General features: G+C 48.2%; 1 protein-coding gene across 4 annotated transcripts in view; it reads right to left on the reverse strand.

The window, feature by feature from the left end:
- adam19a (ADAM metallopeptidase domain 19a) overlaps positions 1–24,639 on the reverse strand; it is a 249,840-nt gene that overhangs the window by 90,137 nt on the left and 135,064 nt on the right. For all 4 annotated transcript variants that reach the window (XM_070866484.1, XM_070866489.1, XM_070866478.1 and 1 more), the window contains exons 8-9: positions 6,489–6,560; positions 908–1,074 (exon numbers count right to left, since the gene is read on the reverse strand). In XM_070866484.1, coding sequence (XP_070722585.1) covers positions 908–1,074; positions 6,489–6,560 — 239 coding nt within the window. The remainder of the gene's footprint in view (positions 1–907; positions 1,075–6,488; positions 6,561–24,639) is intronic.

Raw genomic sequence — 24,639 nt, forward strand, 5'->3', positions numbered from 1 at the left:
TGGTATGTTGGTCTTTATACCTAGAGGATTTGAGTATAGGAGCAGGGAGGTCTTACTGCAGTTGTACAGGGCCTTGGTGAGGCCTCACCTGGAATATTGTGTTCAGTTTTGGTCTCCCAATCTGAGGAAGGACGTTCTTGCTATTGAGGGAGTGCAGCGAAGGTTCACTCGACTGATTCCCGGGATGGCTGGACTGACATATGAGGAGAGACTGGATCGACTGGGCCTGTATTCACTGGAGAAGGATGAGAGGGGATCGCATAGAAACATATAAGATTCTGATGGGACTGGACAGGTTAGATGCAGGAAGAATATTCCCGATGTTGGGGAAGTCCAGAACCAAGGGACATAGTCGTAGGATAAGGGGTAGGCCATTTAGGACTGAGATGAGGAGAAACTTCTTCACTCAGAGAGTTGTTAACCTGTGGAATTCCCTGCCGCAGAGAGTTGTTGATACCAGTTTATTGGATATATTCAAGAGGGAGTTAGATATGGCCCTTACGGCTAAAGGGATCAAGGGGTATGGAGAGAAAGCAGGAAAGGGGTACTGAGGGAATGATCAGCCATGATCTTATTGAATGGTGGTGCAGGCTCGAAGGGCCGAATGGCCTACTCCTGCACCTATTCTCTATGTTTCTATATTTTGGGCCAACCAGTCCTGGTGTCAGTCTCTGCTCCCACTTCCACCAGGCCAGCACCAATGCCTTGGCCGCAGGGTCTTAGATTTGTCGCCTCTCACTAAATGCTGTTGTCAACACAGTTCAGGGTTCCAGTTCATGTCAACAAGGTCCCAGCTCCTGCCCCAACACCCAAGCCAATCGGTCACTGCTGAGAAATCCCAATGTCCAAGGTCTACTGTCCCAGCTTGCGGCAACATGGCTTGTGAGAGAGTGCGGGCGTTACTCACGTGATCAGCTGGGCGTTATCGTGCTTGGCGCGCACCCACAGCTCCTGTCTCCACTTTAGGAAGGCCCAGAGTGCAGTGTTCGGATCCTCACTCACTGTGATCTGGTCCGACTGTGTCCACACCTCCAGGCCAATCAACGCAATTCGAATGTTCATAGTTCTGTAAAACTGGCCAGAATAAAACACAGACACTCAGGAACTATCCAACATTACACATATCTCTCGCAATGAGGGGCAGCATATGATACTGTAGTGCTGGGGACTGAACACAGAAACAGACCATGCGGCCCAACCAGTCCATGCCGGTGTTTATGCTCCACTCGAGCCTCCTCCCGTCTTTCCTCATCTAAATCTATCAGCAGAACCCTCTATTCCCTTCTCCCTCATTGGCTTGTCCAGCCTCCCCTTAAATGCATCGATACTATTCACCTCAACCCCTCCCTGTGGCAGCGAGTCCCACATTTTCACCCCTCTCTGGGTAAAGAAGTTCCTTCTGAATTCCCCATTGGATTTCTGGGTGACTATCTTATATCGATGGCCTCTCGTTTTGCTCTTCCCCACAAGTGGAAACACTCTCTCTGTATCCACTCTATCAAAACCTTTCATCATGTTACAGACCTCTATTAGGTCACCCCTCAGTTGTCTTTTTTCAAGAGAAAAGAGACCCAGCCTGTTCATCCTTTCCTGATATGTATACCCTCGCATTTCTGGTATCATCCTCGTAAATCTTCTCTGCACCCTCTCCAGTGGCTCTATATCCTTTTTATAATATGGCGACCAGAACTGTGTGCTGTGGTCTAACCAAGGTTCCAGACAGGTTTAGCATAACTTCCCTACTTTTCAATTCTATCCCTCCAGAAATAAACCCGAGTGCTTGGTTTGCTTTTTCTGGCCTTGCTAACCTGCGTTTTTGTGTTGATTTTGATATCCTTTGCAAGTTTCTTTCCATACTCCCTTTCTGTAGCTCTTACTGTCTGTTTTGTGACTATTTGCAGTTCTTTCTATCGTCCCCATTCGCCGGGACCTGTGCCAGTTTAACATGTTTGTGGCCGTTCCTCTAGTTTGATGCTGTACCTCACCTTAATCGTCCACGGCTGTTTTTTGGGCAAGTAGAGCTCTTGTCCCCCAGGGTTTTAAACGTTTTACCCTTCAACAGATTGTCCCAGTTTCCTGCGGAGAATCTCCGCCTGGTCCTGTTGAAGTCGGCTGTGAATAAATCTACAATCCCAGCAGCTGTTTCGCTTTTCTCCCTTTCAAACACTATGTTCAACTCGATCATGTTATGATTGCTATTGGAGAAATGTTCACATACAGTTAGGCTGTTAACTAAATCTGGCTCATTGCTCATTACTAAGTCTAATATGTCTTGTTCCATTTTGGTCGTCCTTTCTCTTATTATACATTTAAATACATTGAATATTGTCCTTGATATGGTGACCAGCACTGGAACATGGCACTGGCAGCACTGGACACTGGCCAGCACTGGACACTGGCAGCACTGGAACATGGCACAGGGCAGCACTGGGCATTGACCAACACTGGACACTGGCCAGCACTGGACACTGGCAACACTGGACACTGGCACTCCTGGACACAGGCCAGCACTGGACACTGGCACTCCTGGACACTGGCAGCACTGGAACACTGGCAGCACTGGAACACTGGCACGGGGCAGCACTGGGCACTGGCCAGCACTGGACACTGGCAGCACTGGACACTGGCAGCACTGGACACTGGCACTCCTGGACGCTGGCAGCACTGGAACATGGCACAGGGCAGCACTGGGCATTGACCAGCACTGGACACTGGCCAGCACTGGACACTGGCAGCACTGAACACTGGCAGCACCGGAACATGGCACAGGGCAGCACTGGGCATTGACCAGCACTGGACACTGGCCAGCACTGGACACTGGCACTCCTGGACACTGGCAGCACTGGACACTGGCAGCACTGGAACATGGCACTGGCAGTACTGGACACTGGCAGCACAGGAACATGGCACTGGCAGTACTGGGCATTGACCAGCACTGGACACTGGCAGCACTGGAACATGGCACAGGGCAGCACTGGGCATTGACCAGCACTGGACACTGGCCAGCACTGGACACTGGCACTCCTGGACACTGGCAGCACTGAACACTGGCAGCACTGGAACATGGCACTGGCAGCATTGGGCATCAACCAGCACTGGACACTGAGCAGCATAGGGCACTGGCAGCACATAGAAAATAGGTGCAGGAGTAGGCCATTCGGCCCTTCGAGCCTGCACCGCCATTCAATAAGATCATGGCTGATCATTCCCTCAGTACCCCTTTCCTGCTTTCTCTCCATACCCCTTGATCCCTTTAGCCGTAAGGTCCATATCTAACTCCCTCTTGAATATATCCAATGAACTGGCATCAACAACGTTCTGCGACAGGGAATTCAACAGGTTAACAACTTTCTGATTGAATAAGTTTCTCGGTCCTAGGTGGCTTACCCCTTATTCTTAGACTGTGACTCCTGGTTCTAGAACTCCCCAACATCGGAAACATTCTTCCTGCATCTAACCTGCCCAATCCCGTCAGAAATTTATATGTTTCTATGAGATCTCCTCTCATTTTTCTAAACTTCAGTGAATACAGGCCAGTTGATCCAGTTTCTCCTCATATGTCAGTCCTGCCATCCCGGGAATCAGTCTGGTGAACCTTCGCTGCACTCCCTCAATAGCAAGAATGTCCTTCCTCAGATTAGGAGACCAAAACTGAACACAATATTCCAGGTGAGGCCTCACCAAGGCCCTGTACAACTGCAGTAAGACCTCCCTGCTCCTATACTCAAATCCCCTAGCTTTGAAGGCCAACATGCCATTTGTCTTCTTCACCGCCTGCTGTACCTGCATGCCAAACTTCAATGACTGATGTACCATGACAACCAGGTCTCGTTGCATCTCCCCTTTTCCTAATCTGTCACCATTCAGATAATATTCTGTCTTCCTGTTTCTGCCACAAAAGTGGATAACGTCACATTTATCCACATTATACTTCATCTGCCATGCATTTGCCCACTCACCTAACCTGTCCAAGTTACCCTGCAGCCTCTTAGCATCCTCCTCACTGCTCACACCGCCACCCAGCTTAGTGTCATCTGCAAACTTGGAGATATTACATTCAATGTTTCATCTAAATCATTAATGTATATTGTAAATAGCTGGGGTCCCAGCACTGAGCCCTGCGGCACTCCACTAGTCACTGCCTGCCATTCTGAAAAGGATCCGTTTATCCCGACTCTTTGCTTCCTGTCTGCCAACCAGTTCTCTATCCACGTCAGTATATTACCCCCAATACCATGTGCCTTGATTTTGCACACCAATCTCTTGTGCGGGACCTTGTCAAAGGCCTTTTGAAAGTCCAAATACACCACATCCACTGGTTCTCCCTTATCCACTCTACTAGTTACATCCTCAAATAATTCTAGGAGATTTGTCAAGCATGATTTCCCTGTCATAAATCCATGCTGACTTGGACCGATCCTGTCACTGCTTTCCAAATGTGCTGCTATTTCATCTTTAATAATTGATTCCAACATTTTCCCCACGACTGATGTCAGGCTAACCGGTCTATAATTACCCGTTTTCTCTCTCCCTCCGTTTTTAAAAAGTGGTGTTACATTAGCTACCCTCTAGTCCATAGGAACTGATCCAGAGTCAATAGAATGTTGGAAAATGATGACCAATGCATCCACTATTTCTAGAGCACTTCCTTGAGTACTCCAGGATGCAGCCTATCAGGCCCCGGGGATTTATCGGCCTTCAATCCCATCAATTTCCTTAACACAATTTCCCGCCTAATAAGGATTTCCTTCAGTTCCTCCTTCTCACTGCCCCTTGGTCCCCTAGTATTTGTGTCTTCCTTCGTGAAGACAGAACCAAAGTATTTGTTCAACTTGTCTGCCATTTCTTTGTTCCCCATTATAAATTCACCTGAATCTGACTGCAAGGGACTTTCGTTTGTCTTCACTAATCTTTTTCTCTTCACATATCTATAGAAGCTTTTGCAATCAGTTTGTATGTTCCTTACAAGCTTACTCTCATACTCTATTTTCCCCTCCTAATTAAACTCTTTGTCCTCCGCTGCTGAATTCTAAATTTCTCCCAGTCCTCAGATTTGCTGCTTTTTCTGGCCAATTTATATGCCTCTTCCTTGGATTTAACACTATCCTTAATTTCCCTTGTTAGCCACGGTTGAGCCACCTTCCCTGTTTTATTTTTTACTCCAGACAGGGATGTACAATTGTTGAAGTTCATCCATGTAATCTATAAATGTCTGCCATTGTCTATCCACCGTCAACCCTTTAAGTATCACTTGCCAGTCTAATCTAGCCAATTCACGTCTCATGCCATCGAAGTTACCTTTCCTTCAGTTCAGGACCCTAGTTTCTGAATTAACTGTGTCACTCTCCATCTTAATAAAGAATTCTACCATATTATGGTCACTCTTCCCCAAGGGGCCTCGCACAACAAGATTATTAATTAGTCCTTTCTCATTACACATCACCCAGTCTAGGATGGCCAGCTCTCTAGTTGATTCCTCGACATATTGGTCTCGAAAACCATCCCTAATACACTCCAGGAAATCCTCCTCCACCGTATTGCTACCAGTTTGGTTAGCCCAATCAATATGTAGATTAAAGTCGCCCATGACAACTGCTGTACCTTTATTGCACACATCCCTAATTTCTTGTTTGATGCTGTCCCCAACCTCACTACTACTGTTTGGTGGTCTGTACACAACTCCCACTAGCGTTTTCTGCCCTTTGGTATTCCGCAGCTCCACCCATACCGATTCCACATCATCCAGGCTAATGTCCTTTCTTACTATTCCTCTTTAACCAGCAACGCCATCCCGCCTTCTTTTTGCTTACTGTCTATCCTTCCTGAATGTTGAATACCCCGCACTGGACACGGACAGCACTGGACACTGGCAGCACTGGACACGGGCATCACTGGACATGGGCAGCACTGGACACTGGCAGCACTGGACACTGGCAACACTGGACACTAACAGCACTGGACACTAACAGCACTGGACACGGGCAGCACTGGACCCTGGCAGTACTGACACTGACAGCTCTGGACACAGGTAGCACTGGACCCTGGCAGTACTGGACCCTGGCAGTACTGGACCCTGGCAGCACTGGACCCTGGCAGTACTGGACACAGGCAGCACTGGATACAGGCAGTACTGACACTGACAGTACTGGGCACAGGCAGCACTGGACCTTGGCAGTACCGGACCCTGGCAGCACTGGACACTGACAGTACTGGACACAGGCAGCACTGGACACAGGCAGTACTGACACTGACAGCACTGGACTCTGGCAGTACTGACACTGACAGCACTGGACCCTGGCAGTACTGACACTGACAGCACTGGACCCTGGCAGTACTGGCGCTGAAAGCACTGGACACAGGCTGCACTGGACACTGAGCGGCACTGGACACTGAGCGGCACTGGACACTGAGCGGCACTGGACACTGAGCGGCACTGGACACTAAGCGGCACTGGACACTAAGCGGCACTGAGCGGCACTCCTTCCTACCTTATCCACATAGTTTGCCATTTCCAACAACCTCTCCTTGGTTTTTCCCAGATCACGGCGCTGGCTCTGAAACTGGAAAGGGAAACAAGATCAAATTCCAGGTGGACCCTGTAGAACACTCTGACCCACACCATATAGAACACACTGAGCACACCCTATAGAACACACTGACCCACACCCTATAGAACACATTGGACCATACCCTATAGAACATACCGACCCACACCCTATAGAACACACTGACCGCACCCTAAAGAACACACTGACCACACCCTATAGAAGACACAGAGCCACACCCTATAGAACGCACCGACCGTACTCTATAGAAAACACTGACCCACACCCTATAGAACACATTGACCACACCCTATAGAGCACACTGACCATACCCTATAACGCACACTGACCACACCCTATAGAACACACTGACCACAACCTACAGAGCACACTTACCACACCCGATACAACACACTGATGACACCCTATAGAACACACTGACTACACCCTATAGAACACACTGACCCACACCCGAAAGGACACACTGACCGCACCCTATAGAACACACTGACCGCACCCTATAGAACACACTGACCGCACCATATAGAACACACTGGCCGCATCCTATAGAACCCACTGACCCACACCCGACAGAACACACTGACCCACACCCTATAGAACACACTGACCATAGCCTATAGAACACACTGACCATACCCTATTGAACACGCTAACCCACACCCTATAGAACACACTGACCCACACCCGACAGAACACACTGACCCACACCCTATAGAACACACTGACCCACACCCTATAGAACACACTGACAACACCCTATAGAACACACTGGCACACGCCCTATAGAGCACACTGACCGTACCCTATAGAACATACTGACCGTACCCTATAGAACACATGATCAACACCCTATAGAACACACTGCCCCACACCCTATAGAACACACTGACCCACACACGATAGAACATACTGACCGTACCCTATAGAACACACTGACACACACCCTATAGAACACACTGACCCACACACTATAGAACACAAAGACCACCCCCTATAGAACACACTGACCCACACCCTATAGAAAACACTGACCGTACCCTATAGAACACACTGATCGTACCTTATAGAACGCCCTGACCAGCAACCTATAGAACACATTGACCAACATTCTATATAACACACTGACCACACGCGATAGAACACACTGATGACACCCTATAGAACACACTGATGACACCCTATAGAGCACACTGACTACACCCTATAGAACACACTGACCCACACCATATAGAACACACTGGCCGTGCCCTAAAGAACACGCTGACCACACCCTATAGAACACGCTGACCACACCCTATAGAACACACTGACCCATACCCTATAGAACACAATGACCATAGCCTATAGAACACACAGACCATACCCTATTGAACACGCTGACCCACACCCTATAGAACACACTGACCCACACCCTACAGAACACACTGACCCACAACCAATAGAACACACTGACCCACACACGATAGAACACACTGACCGTACCCTATAGAACACACTGACACACACCCTATAGAACACACTGACCCACATGCTATAGAACACAATGACCACCCCCTATAGAACACACTGACCCACACCCTATAGAATACACTGACCATAGCCTATAGAACACACTGATCGTACCCTATAGAACACCCTGACCAGCACCCTATAGAACACATTGACCAACATTCTATATAACACACCGACCACACGCGATAGAACACACTGACCCACACCCTATAGAACACACTGACCCACACCCTATGGAACACATTGACCCGCACCCCATAGAACACACTGACCCGCACCCTATAGAACACACTGACCGCACCCTATAGAACACACTGACCGCACAATATAGAACACACTGGCCACACCATATAGAACACACTGACCCACACCCTATAGAACACACTGACCCACACCCTATAGAACACACTGACCATAGCCTATAGAACACACTGACCGTACCCTATTGAACACGCTGACCCACACCCTATAGAACACACTGACCCACACCCTACAGAACACACTGACCCACAACCTATAGAACACACTGACCCACACTCTATAGAACACACTGACCCACACCCTATAGAACACACTGACAACACCTTATAGAACACACTGGCACACACCCTATAGAGCACACTGACCGTACCCTATAGAACACACTGACCACACCCTTTAGAACGCATTGACCCAAACCCTATAGAACACACTGGCCATGTCCTATAGAACACACTAACTACACCCTGTAGAACACACCAACCCACACCCTCAGAACACACTGACCACACCCTATAGAACACACCGACCACACCCTATAGAACACATGACCCATACGCAATAGAACACACTGACCCACACCCTATAGAACACACTGATCACACCCTATAGAACACACTGACCCACGCCCTATAGAACAAACTAACTACACCCGATAGAACACACTGACCCACGCCCTCAGAACACACTGACCACACCCTATAGAACACATTGACCCACATCTGATAGAACACACCGACCACACCCCATAGAACACATGACCCATACCCAATAGAACACACTGACCCACACCCTATAGAACACACTGATCACACCCTATAGAACACACTGACCCACGCCCTATAGAACACATGGACCACACCATATAGAACACGGACCACACCCTATAGAACACACTGATCATACCCTATAGAACACATGGCTCACACCCTATAGAACACACTGACCACACCCTATAGCACACACTGACCCACACCTATAGAACACACTGACCCACAGCCTATAGAACACGCTGACCCACACCTTACAGAACACACTGACCCACACCCTATAGAACACACTGACCATACCCTATAGAGAACACTGACCGTACCCTATAGCGCACACTGATGACACCCTATAGAACACACTGACCACACCCTATACAACACACCAGCCACACCCTATAGAACACAATGACAACACCCTATAGAACACACTGACCATACCCTATTGAACACACTGACCGTACCCTATATAACACACTGACCCACACCCTATAGATCACACTGTCCGTACCCTATAGAACACACTGACCCACGCCCAATAGAACACACTGCCCGTATCCTATAGAACACATGAGCCACACCCTATGAAACACACTGACCCACACCCGATAGAACACACTGACCCACACCCTATATAACACACTGACCTGCACCCTATAGCACACACTGACCCGCACCCTATAGAACGCATTGACCGCACCCTATAGAACACACCGACCGCACCCTATAGAACGCACTGACCGCATCCTATAGAACATACTGACCACGCCCTGTAGAACATACTGACCCGCACCCTATAGAACACACTGGCCGTACCCTATAGAACACACTGCCCCACGCGCTGTAGAACACACTGACCGTACCCTATAGAACACACTTACCCACACCGTATAGAACACACTGACCATACCCTATAGAACCCACTTATCGTATCCTATAGAATACACTGAGCACACCCTATAGAACACACCAACCCCCAGCCTATAGAACACACTGACCCATACCCTGTATAACACACTGACCACACCGACCATGCCCCATAGAACACACTGACCCACGCTCCATAGAGCACACCCTATAGAACACACTGACAACACCCTATAGAACACACTGATCATATCATATAGAACACATTGACCACACCATATAGAACACACTGACCCACACCCTATAGAACACACTGCCTGTACCTATAGAACGCACTGCCCATACCTATAGAACACACTGAACCACACCCTAAAGAACACACTGCCTGTACCTATAGAACACACTAACCCACACCCTAAAGAGCACACTGACCACACCCTATATAACAGACTGGCCACACCCTATAGAACAGACTGACCACATCCTATAGAACACACTGATCCACACCATATAGAACACACTGACCACACCCTATAGAACACACTGACACACATGCTATAGAACACACTGACCACACCCTATAGAACACACTGACCATACCCTATAGCGCACACTGACCGTACCCTATAGCGCACACTGACCGCACCCTGTAGAACACACTGACCGCACCCTATACAACACACCAGCCACAACCTATAGAACACACTGACAACACCCTATAGAACACACTGACCATATCCTATAGAACACACTGACCGTACCCTATATAACACATTGACCCACACCCAATAGAACACACTGACCATATCCTATAGAACACACGAGCCACACACTATGAAACACACTGACCCACACCCTATAGAACACACTGGCCCACACCCTATAGAACACACTGACCGTACCTATAGAACACATGATCAACACCCTATAGAACACACTGCCCTACACCGTATAGAACACACTGACCGTACTCTATAGAACACACTGACCCACACCCTATAGAACACACTGACCACACTCAATAGAACACACCAGCCCACAGCCTATAGAACACACTGACCCATACCCTATAGAACACACTGACCACACCCTATAGAACACACCGACCCACACACTATATAACACACTGACCACCCCCTATAGAACACACTGACCATACCCTATAGAACACACTGATCATACCCTATAGAACACACTGACCGCACCCTATAGAACACACTGACCGCACCCTATAGAACACATTGGCCAACATTCTATATAACACACTGACCACACACAATAGAACACGCTGATGACACCCTATAGAACACACTGATGACAACCTATAGAGCACACTGACTACACCCAATAGAACACACTGACCCACACCCTATAGAACACACTGACCGTACCCTATTGAACACGCTGACCCACACCCTATAGAACACACTGACCCACACCCTATAGAACACACTGACCCATACCCTACAGAACACACTGACCCACACCCTATAGAACACACTGACCGCACCTATAGAATACACTGACCGCACCATATAGAACACACTGACCGCACCCTATAGAACACACTGACCCACACCCTATAGAACACACTGACCCACACCCAACAGAACACACTGACCCACACCCTATAGAACGCATTGACCGCACCCTATAGAACGCATTGACCGCACCCCATAGAACACACTGACCCGCACCCTATAGAATGCATTGACCACACCCTATAGAACACACTGACCGCGCCCTATAGAACACATTGACCACACCCTATAGAACATACTGACCACGCCCTGTAGAACACACTGATCCACACCCTATAGAACACACTGACCATACCCTATAGAACACACTCACCCACGCCCTATAGAACACACTGATCCACACCCTACAGAACACACTGACCGTACTCTATAGAACTCACTGACACACACCCTATAGAACACACTGACCCACACACTATAGAACACAGTGACCACCCCCTATAGAACATACTGACCCACACCCTATAGAACACACTGATCGTACCCTATAGAACACCCTGACCAGCATCCTATAGAACACATTGACCAACATTCTATATAACACACTGACCACACACAATAGAACACGCTGATGACACCCTATAGAACACACTGATGACAACCTATAGAGCACACTGACTACACCCTATAGAACACACTGACCCACACCCTATAGAACACACTGACCGTACCCTATTGAACATGCTGACCCACACCCTATAGAACACACTGACCCACACCCGACAGAACACACTGACCCACACCCTATATAACGCATTGACCACACCCTATAGAACGCATTGACCACACCCTATAGAACACACTGACCACACACAATAGAACACGCTGATGACACCCTATAGAACACACTGACCCGCACCCTATAGAACACACTGACCCACACCCTATAGAACACACTGACCGCACCCTATAGAACACCCTGACCAGCATCCTATAGAACACATTGACCAACATTCTATATAACACACTGACCACACACAATAGAACACGCTGATGACACCCTATAGAACACACTGATGACAACCTATAGAGCACACTGACTACACCCTATAGAACACACTGACCCACACCCTATAGAACACACTGACCGTACCCTATTGAATATGCTGACCCACACCCTATAGAACACACTGACCCACACCCGACAGAACACACTGACCCACACCCTATATAACGCATTGACCACACCCTATAGAACGCATTGACCACACCCTATAGAACACACTGACCACACACAATAGAACACGCTGATGACACCCTATAGAACACACTGACCCACACCCTATAGAACACACTGACCCACACCCTATAGAACACACTGACCGCACCCTATAGAACACACTGACCCACACCCGACAGAACACACTGACCCACACCCGACAGAACACACTGACCCACACCCTATATAACGCATTGACCACACCCTATAGAACACATTGACCACACCCTATAGAACACACTGACCCGCACCCTATAGAATGCATTGACCGCACCCTATATAACACACTAACCGCGCCCTATAGAACACACTGACTGCACCCTATAGAACATACTGACCACACCCTGTAGAACATACCGACCCACACCCTATAGAACACACTGACCGTACCCTATATAACACACTCACCCACGCACTATAGAACACACTGATCCACACCCTACAGAACACACTGACCGTACTCTATAGAACTCACTGACACACACCATATAGAACACACTGACCCACACACTATAGAACACAATGACCACCCCCTATAGAACATACTGACCCACACACTATAGAACACAATGACCGTACCTTATAGAACACCCTGACCAGCACCCTATAGAACACATTGACCAACATTCTATATAACACACAGACCACACGCGATAGAACACACTGATGACACCCTATAGAACACACTGATAACACACTATAGAACACACTGACCCACACCCTATAGAACACACTGGCCATGCCCTAAAGAACACGCTGACCACACCCTATAGAACGCACCGACCCACACCCTAATGAACACACTGGCCCACACCCTATATAACGCATTGACCATACCCTATAGAACACACTGACCCACACCCTATAGAACACACTGACCGCACCCTATAGAACACACTGACCCGCACCCTATAGAACACACTGACCCACACCCGACAGAACACACTGACCCACACCCGACAGAACACACTGACCCACACCCTATATAACGCATTGACCACACCCTATAGAACGCATTGACCACACCCGATAGAACACACTGACCCGCACCCTATAGAATGCATTGACCGCACCCTATATAACACACTGACCGCGCCCTATAGAACACACTGACTGCACCCTATAGAACATACTGACCACACCCTGTAGAACATACCGACCCACACCCTATAGAACACACTGACCGTACCCTATATAACACACTCACCCACGCACTATAGAACACACTGATCCACACCCTACAGAACACACTGACCGTACTCTATAGAACTCACTGACACACACCATATAGAACACACTGACCCACACACTATAGAACACAATGACCACCCCCTATAGAACATACTGACCCACACACTATAGAACACAATGACCGTACCCTATAGAACACCCTGACCAGCACCCTATAGAACACATTGACCAACATTCTATATAACACACAGACCACACGCAATAGAACACACTGACGACACCCTATAGAACACACTGATAACACACTATAGAACACACTGACCCACACCCTATAGAACACACTGGCCGTGCCCTAAAGAACACGCTGACCACACCCTATAGAACGCGCCGACCCACACCCTAATGAACACACTGGCCCACACCCTATGGGACACACTGACTGCACCCTATAGAACACACTGACCACACCATATAGAACACACCAGCCGCACCCTATAGAACACACTGACCCACACCCTATAGAACACACTGACCCACTGCCGACAGAACACACTGACCCACACCCTATAGAACACAATGACCATAGCCTATAGAACACACTGACCATACCCTATTGAACACGCTGACCCACACCCTATAGAACACACTGACCCACACCCTACAGAACACACTGAACCGGACCCTATAGAACACACTGACCACACCCGATAGAACACACTGACCACACCATATAGAACACACTGACCGCACCATATAGAACACACTGACCCACACCCTATAGAACACACTGACCCACATCCTATAGAACACAATGAAACACCCTATAGAACACACTGGCACACACCCTATAGAGCACACTGACTGCACCCTATAGAACCATACTGACCGTACCCTATAGAACACATGACCAACACACTATAGAACACACTGCCCCACACCCTATAGAACACACTGACCAGACCCTATAGAACACACTCACCCACACCCTATAGAACACACTGACCCACACACGATAGAACACACTGACCGTACCCTATAGAACACACTGACACACACCCTATAGAACAGACTGACCCACACACTATTGAACACAATGACCACCCCCGATAGAACACACTGACCCACACCCTATAGAACACACTGACCATACCCTATAGAACACACTGATCGTGCCCTATAGAACACCCTGACCAGCACCCTATAGAACACATTGACCAACATTCTATATAACACACAGACCACACGCGATAGAACACACTGATGACACCCTATAGAACACACTGATCGTGCCCTATAGAACACCCTGACCACACCCTATAGAACACACTGACCACACCATATAGAACACACTGGCCGCACCCTATAGAACCCACTGACCCACACACGACAGAACACACTGACCCACACCGTATAGAACACACTGACCATAGCCTATAGAACACACTGACCATACCCTATTGAACACGCTGACCCACACCCTATAAAACACACTGACCCACACCCTACAGAACACACTGACCGCACCCTATAGAACACACTGACCGCACCCTATAGAACACACTGACCCACACCCTATAGAACACACTGACCCACGCCCGACAGAACACACTGACCATAGCCTATAGAACACACTGACCGTACCCTATTGAACACGCTGACCCACACCCTATAGAACACACTGACCCACACCCTACAGAACACACTGACCCGCACCCCATAGAACACATGGACCACACCCTATAGAACACACTGACTGCACCATATAGAACACACTGACTGCACCATATAGAACACACTGACCCACACCCTATAGAACACACTGACCCATACCCTATAGAACACACTGAAAACACCCTATAGAACACACTGCCCCACACCCTATAGAACACACCGACCGTACCCTATAGTACACACTCACCCACACCCTATAGAACACACTGACCTACACACGATAGAACACACTGACCGTACCCTATAGAACACACTGACACACACCCTATAGAACAGACTGACCGACACACTATCGAACACAATGACCACCCCCGATAGAACACACTGATTGTACGCTATAGAACACCCTGACCACCCTATAGAATACATTGACCAACATTCTATATAACACACAGATCACACGCGATAGAACACACTGATGACACCCTATAGAACACACCGATAACACACTATAGAACACACTGACTATACCCTATAGAACACACTGACCAACACCCTATAGAACACACTGACCGCGCCCTATAGAACACACTGACCACGCCATATAGAACACACTGGCTGCACCCTATAGAACCCACTGACCCACACACGACAGAACACACTGGCCCACACCCTATAGAACACACTGACCATACCCTATAGAGAACACTGACCGTACCCTATAGTGCACACTGATGACACCCTATAGAACACACTGACCATACCCTATAGAACACACTGACCGTACCCTATATAACACACTGACCCACACCCTATAGATCACACTGACCGTACCCAATAGAACACACTGACCCACGCCCAATAGAACACACTGCCCGTATCCTATAGAACACATGAGCCACACCGTATGAAACACACTGACCCAGACCCTATAGAACACATTGACCCGCACCCTATAGAACACACTGACCGCACCTATAGAATACATGATCAACACCCTATAGAACACACTGCCCCACACCCTATAGAACACACTGGCCATACCCTATAGGACACACTGACCCACACCCCATAGAACACACTGACCCACACACTATAGAACACAATGACTGTATGCTATAGAACACACTGACCCACACCCTATATAACACACTGACCCACTCACTATAGAACACACTGACCACCCCCTATAGAACACACTGACCCACACCCTATCGAACACACTGGCGTACCCTATATAACACACTGCCCCACACGCTGTAGAACACACTGACCGTACCCTATAGAACACACTGACCCACACCCTATAGAACACACTGACCGTACCCTATAGAACCCACTTATCATATCCTATAGAACACACTGAGCACACCCTATAGAACACACCAACCCACAGCCTATATAAACACACTGACCCATACCCTATAGAACACACTGACCACACCCTATAGAACACACCGGCCGTACCTATAGAACACACTGACCCACACCCTATAGAACACACCGACCGTGCCGCATAGAACACACTGACCCACACCCCATAGAGCACACCCTATAGAACACACTGACCACACCCTATAGAACACACTGATCATATCATATCGAACAAATTGACCACACCCTATAGAACACACTGCCCCACACCCTATAGAACACACTGACCGTACCCTATAGGACACACTGACCCACACCCTATAGAACACACCACACCCTATAGAACACACCGACCGTGCCGCATAGAACACACTGACCCACACCCCATAGAGCACACCCTATAGAACACACTGACCACACCCTATAGAACACACTGATCATATCATATCGAACACATTGACCACACCCTATAGAACACACTGCCCCACACCCTATAGAACACACTGACCGTACCCTATAGGACACACTGACCCACACCACATCGAACACACTGACCCACACACTATAGAACACACTGACTGTACGCTATAGAACACACTGACCCACACCCTATAGACCACACTGACCCACCCACTATAGAACACACTGACCACCCCCTATAGAACACACTGACCCACACCCTATCGAACACACTGGCCGTACTCTATAGAACACACTGCCCCACACGCTGTAGAACACACTGACCGTACCCTATAGAACACACTGACCCACACCCTATAGAACACACTGACCGTACCCTATAGAACACCCTTATCGTATCCTATAGAACACACTGAGCACACCCTATAGAACACACCAACCCACAGCCTATATAACACACTGACCCATACCCTATAGAACACACTGACCACACTCTATAGAACACACCGACCGTACCCTATCGAACACACTGACCCACACCCTATAGAACACACTGACCCACACCCGATAGAACACACCACACCCTATAGAACACACCGACCGTGCCCCATAGAACACACTGACCCACGTCCCATAGAGCACACCCTATAGAACACACTGACCACACCCTATATAACACACTGCCCCACACCCTATAGAACACACTGACCGTACCCTATAGGACACACGGACCCACACCCCATAGAACACACTGACCCACACACTATAGAACACACTGACTGTACGCTATAGAACACACTGACCCACACCCTATAGAACACACTGACCCACCCACTATAGAACACACTGACCACCCCCTATAGAACGCACTGACCCACACCCTATAGAACACATTGGCCGTACCCTATAGAACACACTGCCCCACACGCTGTAGAACACACTGACCGTACCCTATAGAACACACTGACCCACACCCTATAGAACACACTGACAGTACCCTATAGAACCCACTTATCATATCCTATAGAACATACTGAGCACACCCTATAGAACACACCAACCCACAGCCTATATAACACACTGACCCAGACCCTATAGAACACACTGACCACACCCTATAGAACACACCGACTGTACCCTATAGAACACACTGACCCACACCCTATAGAACACACCGACCGTGCCCCATAGACCACACTGACCCACGCCCCATAGAGCACACCCTATAGAACACACTGACCACACCCTATAGAACACACTGATCATATCATATAGAACACATTGACCACACCCTATAGAACACATTGACCCACACCCTATAGAACACACTGCACATACCTATAGAACACACTAACCCATGCCCTAAAGAACACACTGACCACACCCTATAGAACAAACTGGCCACACCCTATAGAACAGACTGACCACATCCTATAGAACACACTGATCCACACCATATAGAACGCACTGACCACACCCTATAGAACACACTGACACACATTCTATAGAACACACTGACCACACCCTATAGAACACACTGACCATACCCTATAGTGCACACTGACCGTACCCTATAGCGCACACTGACCGCACCCTGTAGAACACACTGACCGCACCCTATACAACACACCAGCCACAACCTATAGAACACACTGACAACACCCTATAGAACACACTGACCATATCCTATAGAACACACTGACCGTACCCTACATAACACACTGACCCACACCCAATAGAACACACTGACCATATCCTATAGAACACACGAGCCACACCCTATGAAACACACTGACCCACACCCTATAGAACACACTGACCCACACCCTATAGAACATACTGACTGTACCCTATAGAACACATGATCAACACCCTATAGAACACACTGCCCCACACCATATAGAACACACTGACCGTACCCTATAGAACACACTGACCCACACCCTATAGAACACACTGACCCACACACCATAGAACACACTGACAGTACCCTATAGAACACACTGACCGTACCCTATAGAACACACTGCCCCACACCCTATAGAACACACTGACCGTGCCTATAGAACACATGATCAACACCCGATAGAACACACTGCCCCACACCGTATAGAACACACTGACTGTACCCTATAGAACACACTGACCCACACCCTATAGAACACACTGACACACACACTATAGAACACACTGACCCACCCATTATAGAACACACTGACCACGTCCTATAGAACACACTGACCATACACTATAGAACACACTGCCCCACATGCTATAGAACACACTGACTGTACCCTATAGAATACACTGACCCATACCCTATGGAACACAATGACCGTACCTATAGAGCCCATTTATCGTATCCTATAGAACACACTGACCACGCTCTATAGAACACACCAACCCACAGCCTATAGAACACACTGACCCATACCCTATAGAACACACTGATCACACCTTATAGAACACACTGACCCACACACTGACCCACACACTATGTAACACACTGACCCACACCCTACAGAACACACTGACCCACACCGTATAGAACACACTGACCATACCCTATAGAACACCCTGACCAGCACCCTATAGAACACATTGACCAACATTCTATATAACACACTGACCACACGCGATAGAACACACTGATGACACCCTATAGAACACATTGATGACACCCTATAGAGCACACTGACTACACCCTATAGAACACACTGACCCACACCCTATATAACACACTGACCCACACCCTATAGCACACACTGACCGGCACCCTATAGAACGCATTGACCGCACCCTATAGAACACACCGACCGCACCCTATAGAACACACTGACCGCATCCTATAGAACATACTGACCACACCCTGTAGAACATACTGACCCGCACCCTATAGAACACACTTGCCGTACCCTATAGAACACACTGCCCCATGCGCTGTAGAACACACTGACCGTACCCTATAGAACCCACTTATCGTATCCTATAGAACACACTGAGCACACCCTATAGAACACACCAACCCACAGCCTATATAACACACTGACCCATACCCTATAGAACACACTGACCACACCCTATAGAACACACTGACCGTACCCTATAGAACACACTGACCCACACCCTATAGAACACGCCACACCCTATAGAACACACCGACCGTGCCCCATAGAACACACTGACCCACGTCCCATAGAGCACACCCTATAGAACACACTGACTACACCATATAGAACACACTGATCATATCATATAGAACGCATTGACCACACCCTATAGAACACACTGCCCCACACCCTATAGAACACACTGACCGTACACTATAGGACACACTGACCCACACCCTATAGAACACACTGACCCACACACTATAGAACACACTGACTGTACGCTATAGAACACACTGACCCACACCCTATAGAACACACTGACCCACCCACTATAGAACACACTGACCGTACCCTATAGAACACACTGACCCACACCCTATAGAACACACTGACAGTACCCTAAATAACCCACTTATCGTATCCTATAGAACACACTGAGCATACACTATAGAACACACCAACCCACAGCCTATATAACACACTGGCCCATACCCTATAGAAAACACTGACCACACCCTATAGAACACACCGACTGTACCCTATAGAACACACTGACCCACACCCTATAGAACACACCGACCGTGCCCCATAGAACACACTGACCCACGCCCCATAGAGCACACCCTATAGAACACACTGATCATATCATATAGAACACATTGACCACACCTTATAGAACACACTGACCCACACCCTATAGAACACACTGCCTGTACCTATAGAACACACTAACCCACGCCCTAAAGAACACACTGACCACACCCTATATAACAGACTGGCCACACCCTATAGAACAGACTGACCACATCCTATAGAACACACTGATCCACACCATATAGAACGCACTGACCACACCCTATAGAACACACTGACACACATGCTATAGAACACACTGACCACACCCTATAGAACACACTGACCATACCCTATAGCGCACACTGACCGTACCCTATAGCGCACACTGACCGCACCCTGTAGAACACACTGACCGCACCCTATACAACACACCAGCCACAACCTATAGAACACACTGACAACACCCTATAGAACATACTGACCATATCCTATAGAACACACTGACCGTACCCTATATAACACACTGACCCACACCCAATAGAGCACACTGACCATATCCTATAGAACACACGAGCCACACCCTATGAAACACATTGACCCACACCCTATAGAACACACTGACCCACACCCTATAGAACATACTGACCATACCCTATAGATCACATGATCAACACCCTATAGAACACACTGCCCCACACCATATAGAACACACTGACCGTACCCTATAGAACACACTGACCGTACCCTATAGAACACACTGCCCCACATGCTATAGAACACACTGACAGTACCCTATAGAACACACTGACCCACACTCTATAGAACACACTGACCATACCCTATAGAGCCCACTTATCGTATCCTATAGAACACACTGACCACACTCTATAGAACACACCAACCCACAGCCTATAAAACACACTGACCCATACCCTATAGAACACACTGATCACACCCTATAGAACACACTGACCCACACACTATGTAACACACTGACCCCCTATAGAACACACGGACCAACACCCTATAGAACATACTGACCATACCCTATAGAACACACTGATCATACCATATAGAACACCCTGACCAGCACCCTATAGAACACATTGACCAACATTCTATATAACACACTGACCACACGCGATAGAAGATACTGATGACACCCTATAGAACACACTGATGACACTCTATAGATCACACTGACTACACCCTATAGAACACACTGACCCACACCCTATAGAACACACTGGCCGTGCCCTAAAGAACACGCCGACCACACCCTATAGAACACACTGACCCACACCCTATACAACACAGTGACTCGCACCCTATAGCACACACTGACCCGCACCCTATAGAACACATTGATCGCACCCTATAGAACACACCGACCACACCCTATAGAACACACTGACAGCACCCTATAGAACATACCGACCACACCCTGTAGAACATACTGACCCACTCCCTATAGAACACACTGACCGTAGCCTATTGAACACACTGACCCACACCCTATAGAACACACTGACCCACACCCTACAGCACACACTGGCCCACACCCTGTAGAACACACTGACCCACACCCTATAGAACACACTGGCATACACCCTATAGAACACACTGACTGTACCCTATAGAACACATTGACCACACCCTATAGAACACACTGACCCACACCCTATAGAACACACTGACTGTACATATAGAACACACTAACCCACGCCCTAAAGAACACACTGACCACACCCTATATAACAGACTGGCCACACCCTATAGAACAGACTGACCACATCCTATAGAACACACTGATCCACACCATATAGAACGCACTGACCACACCCTATAGAACACACAGACACACATGCTATAGAACACACTGACCACACCTTTTAGAACACACTGACCATACCCTATAGCGCACGCTGACCGTACCCTATAGCGCACACTGACCGCACCCTGTAGAACACACTGACCGCACCTATACAACACACCAGCCACAACCTATAGAACACACTGACAACACCCTATAGAACACACTGACCATATCCTATAGAACACACTGACCGTACCCTATATAACACACTGACCCACACCCTATAGAACATACTGACCGTACCCTATAGATCACATGATCAACACCCTATAGAACACACTGCCCCACACCATATAGAACACACTGACCGTACCCTATAGAACACACTGACCGTACCCTATAGAACACACTGCCCCACATGCTATAGAACACACTGACAGTACCCTATAGAACACACTGACCCTCACTCTATAGAACACACTGACCATACCCTACAGAGCCCACTTATCGTATCCTATAGAACACACTGACCACACTCTATAGAACACACCAACCCACAGCCTATAGAACACACTGACCCATACCCTATAGAACACACTGATCACACCCTATAGAACACACTGACCCACACACTGACCCACACACTATGTAACACACTGACCCCCTATAGAACACACGGACCCACACCCTATAGAACATACTGACCATACCCTATAGAACACACTGATCATACCATATAGAACACCCTGACCAGCACCCTATAGAACACATTGACCAACATTCTATATAACACACTGACCACACGCGATAGAAGATACTGATGACACCCTATAGAACACACTGATGACACTCTATAGAGCACACTGACTACACCCTATAGAACACACTGACCCACACCCTATAGAACACACTGGCCGTGCCCTAAAGAACACGCCGACCACACCCTATAGAACGCACTGACCCACACCCTATATAACACACTGACTCGCACCCTATAGCACACACTGACCCGCACCCTATAGAACACATTGATCGCACCCTATAGAACACACCGACCGCACCCTATAGAACACACTGACAGCACCCTATAGAACATACCGACCACACCCTGTAGAACATACTGACCCACTCCCTATAGAACACACTGACCGTAGCCTATTGAACACACTGACCCACACCCTATAGAACACACTGACCCACACCCTACATCACACACTGGCCCACACCCTGTAGAACACACTGACCCACACCCTATAGAACACACTGACCCACACCCTATAGAACACACTGGCATACACCCTATAGAACACACTGACCGTACCCTATAGAACACACTGACCCACATCCTATAGAACACGCTGACACCATCCTATAGAACATACTGACCAACACCCTATAGAACACACTGACCACACCCTTTAGAACGCATTGACCCACACCCTATTGAACACACTGGCCACACCCTATAGAACACATTGACTCACATCCGATAGAACACACTGACCACACCCTATAGAACACATGACCCATACCCAATTGAACACATTGACCCACACCCTATAGAACACACTGACCACACCCTATAGAACACACTGACCCACATCCGATAGAACACACTGACCCACATCCGATAGAACACACTGACCCACATCCGATAGAACACACTGACCGTACTCTATAGCGCACACTGACCACACCCTGTAGAACACACTGACCCACACCCTATAGAACACACAGACCCACACCCT

The sequence above is a fragment of the Pristiophorus japonicus genome, chromosome 2, assembly GCF_044704955.1.
Source record: "Pristiophorus japonicus isolate sPriJap1 chromosome 2, sPriJap1.hap1, whole genome shotgun sequence".
In the NCBI taxonomy this organism is placed as follows: Eukaryota; Metazoa; Chordata; class Chondrichthyes; family Pristiophoridae; genus Pristiophorus; species Pristiophorus japonicus.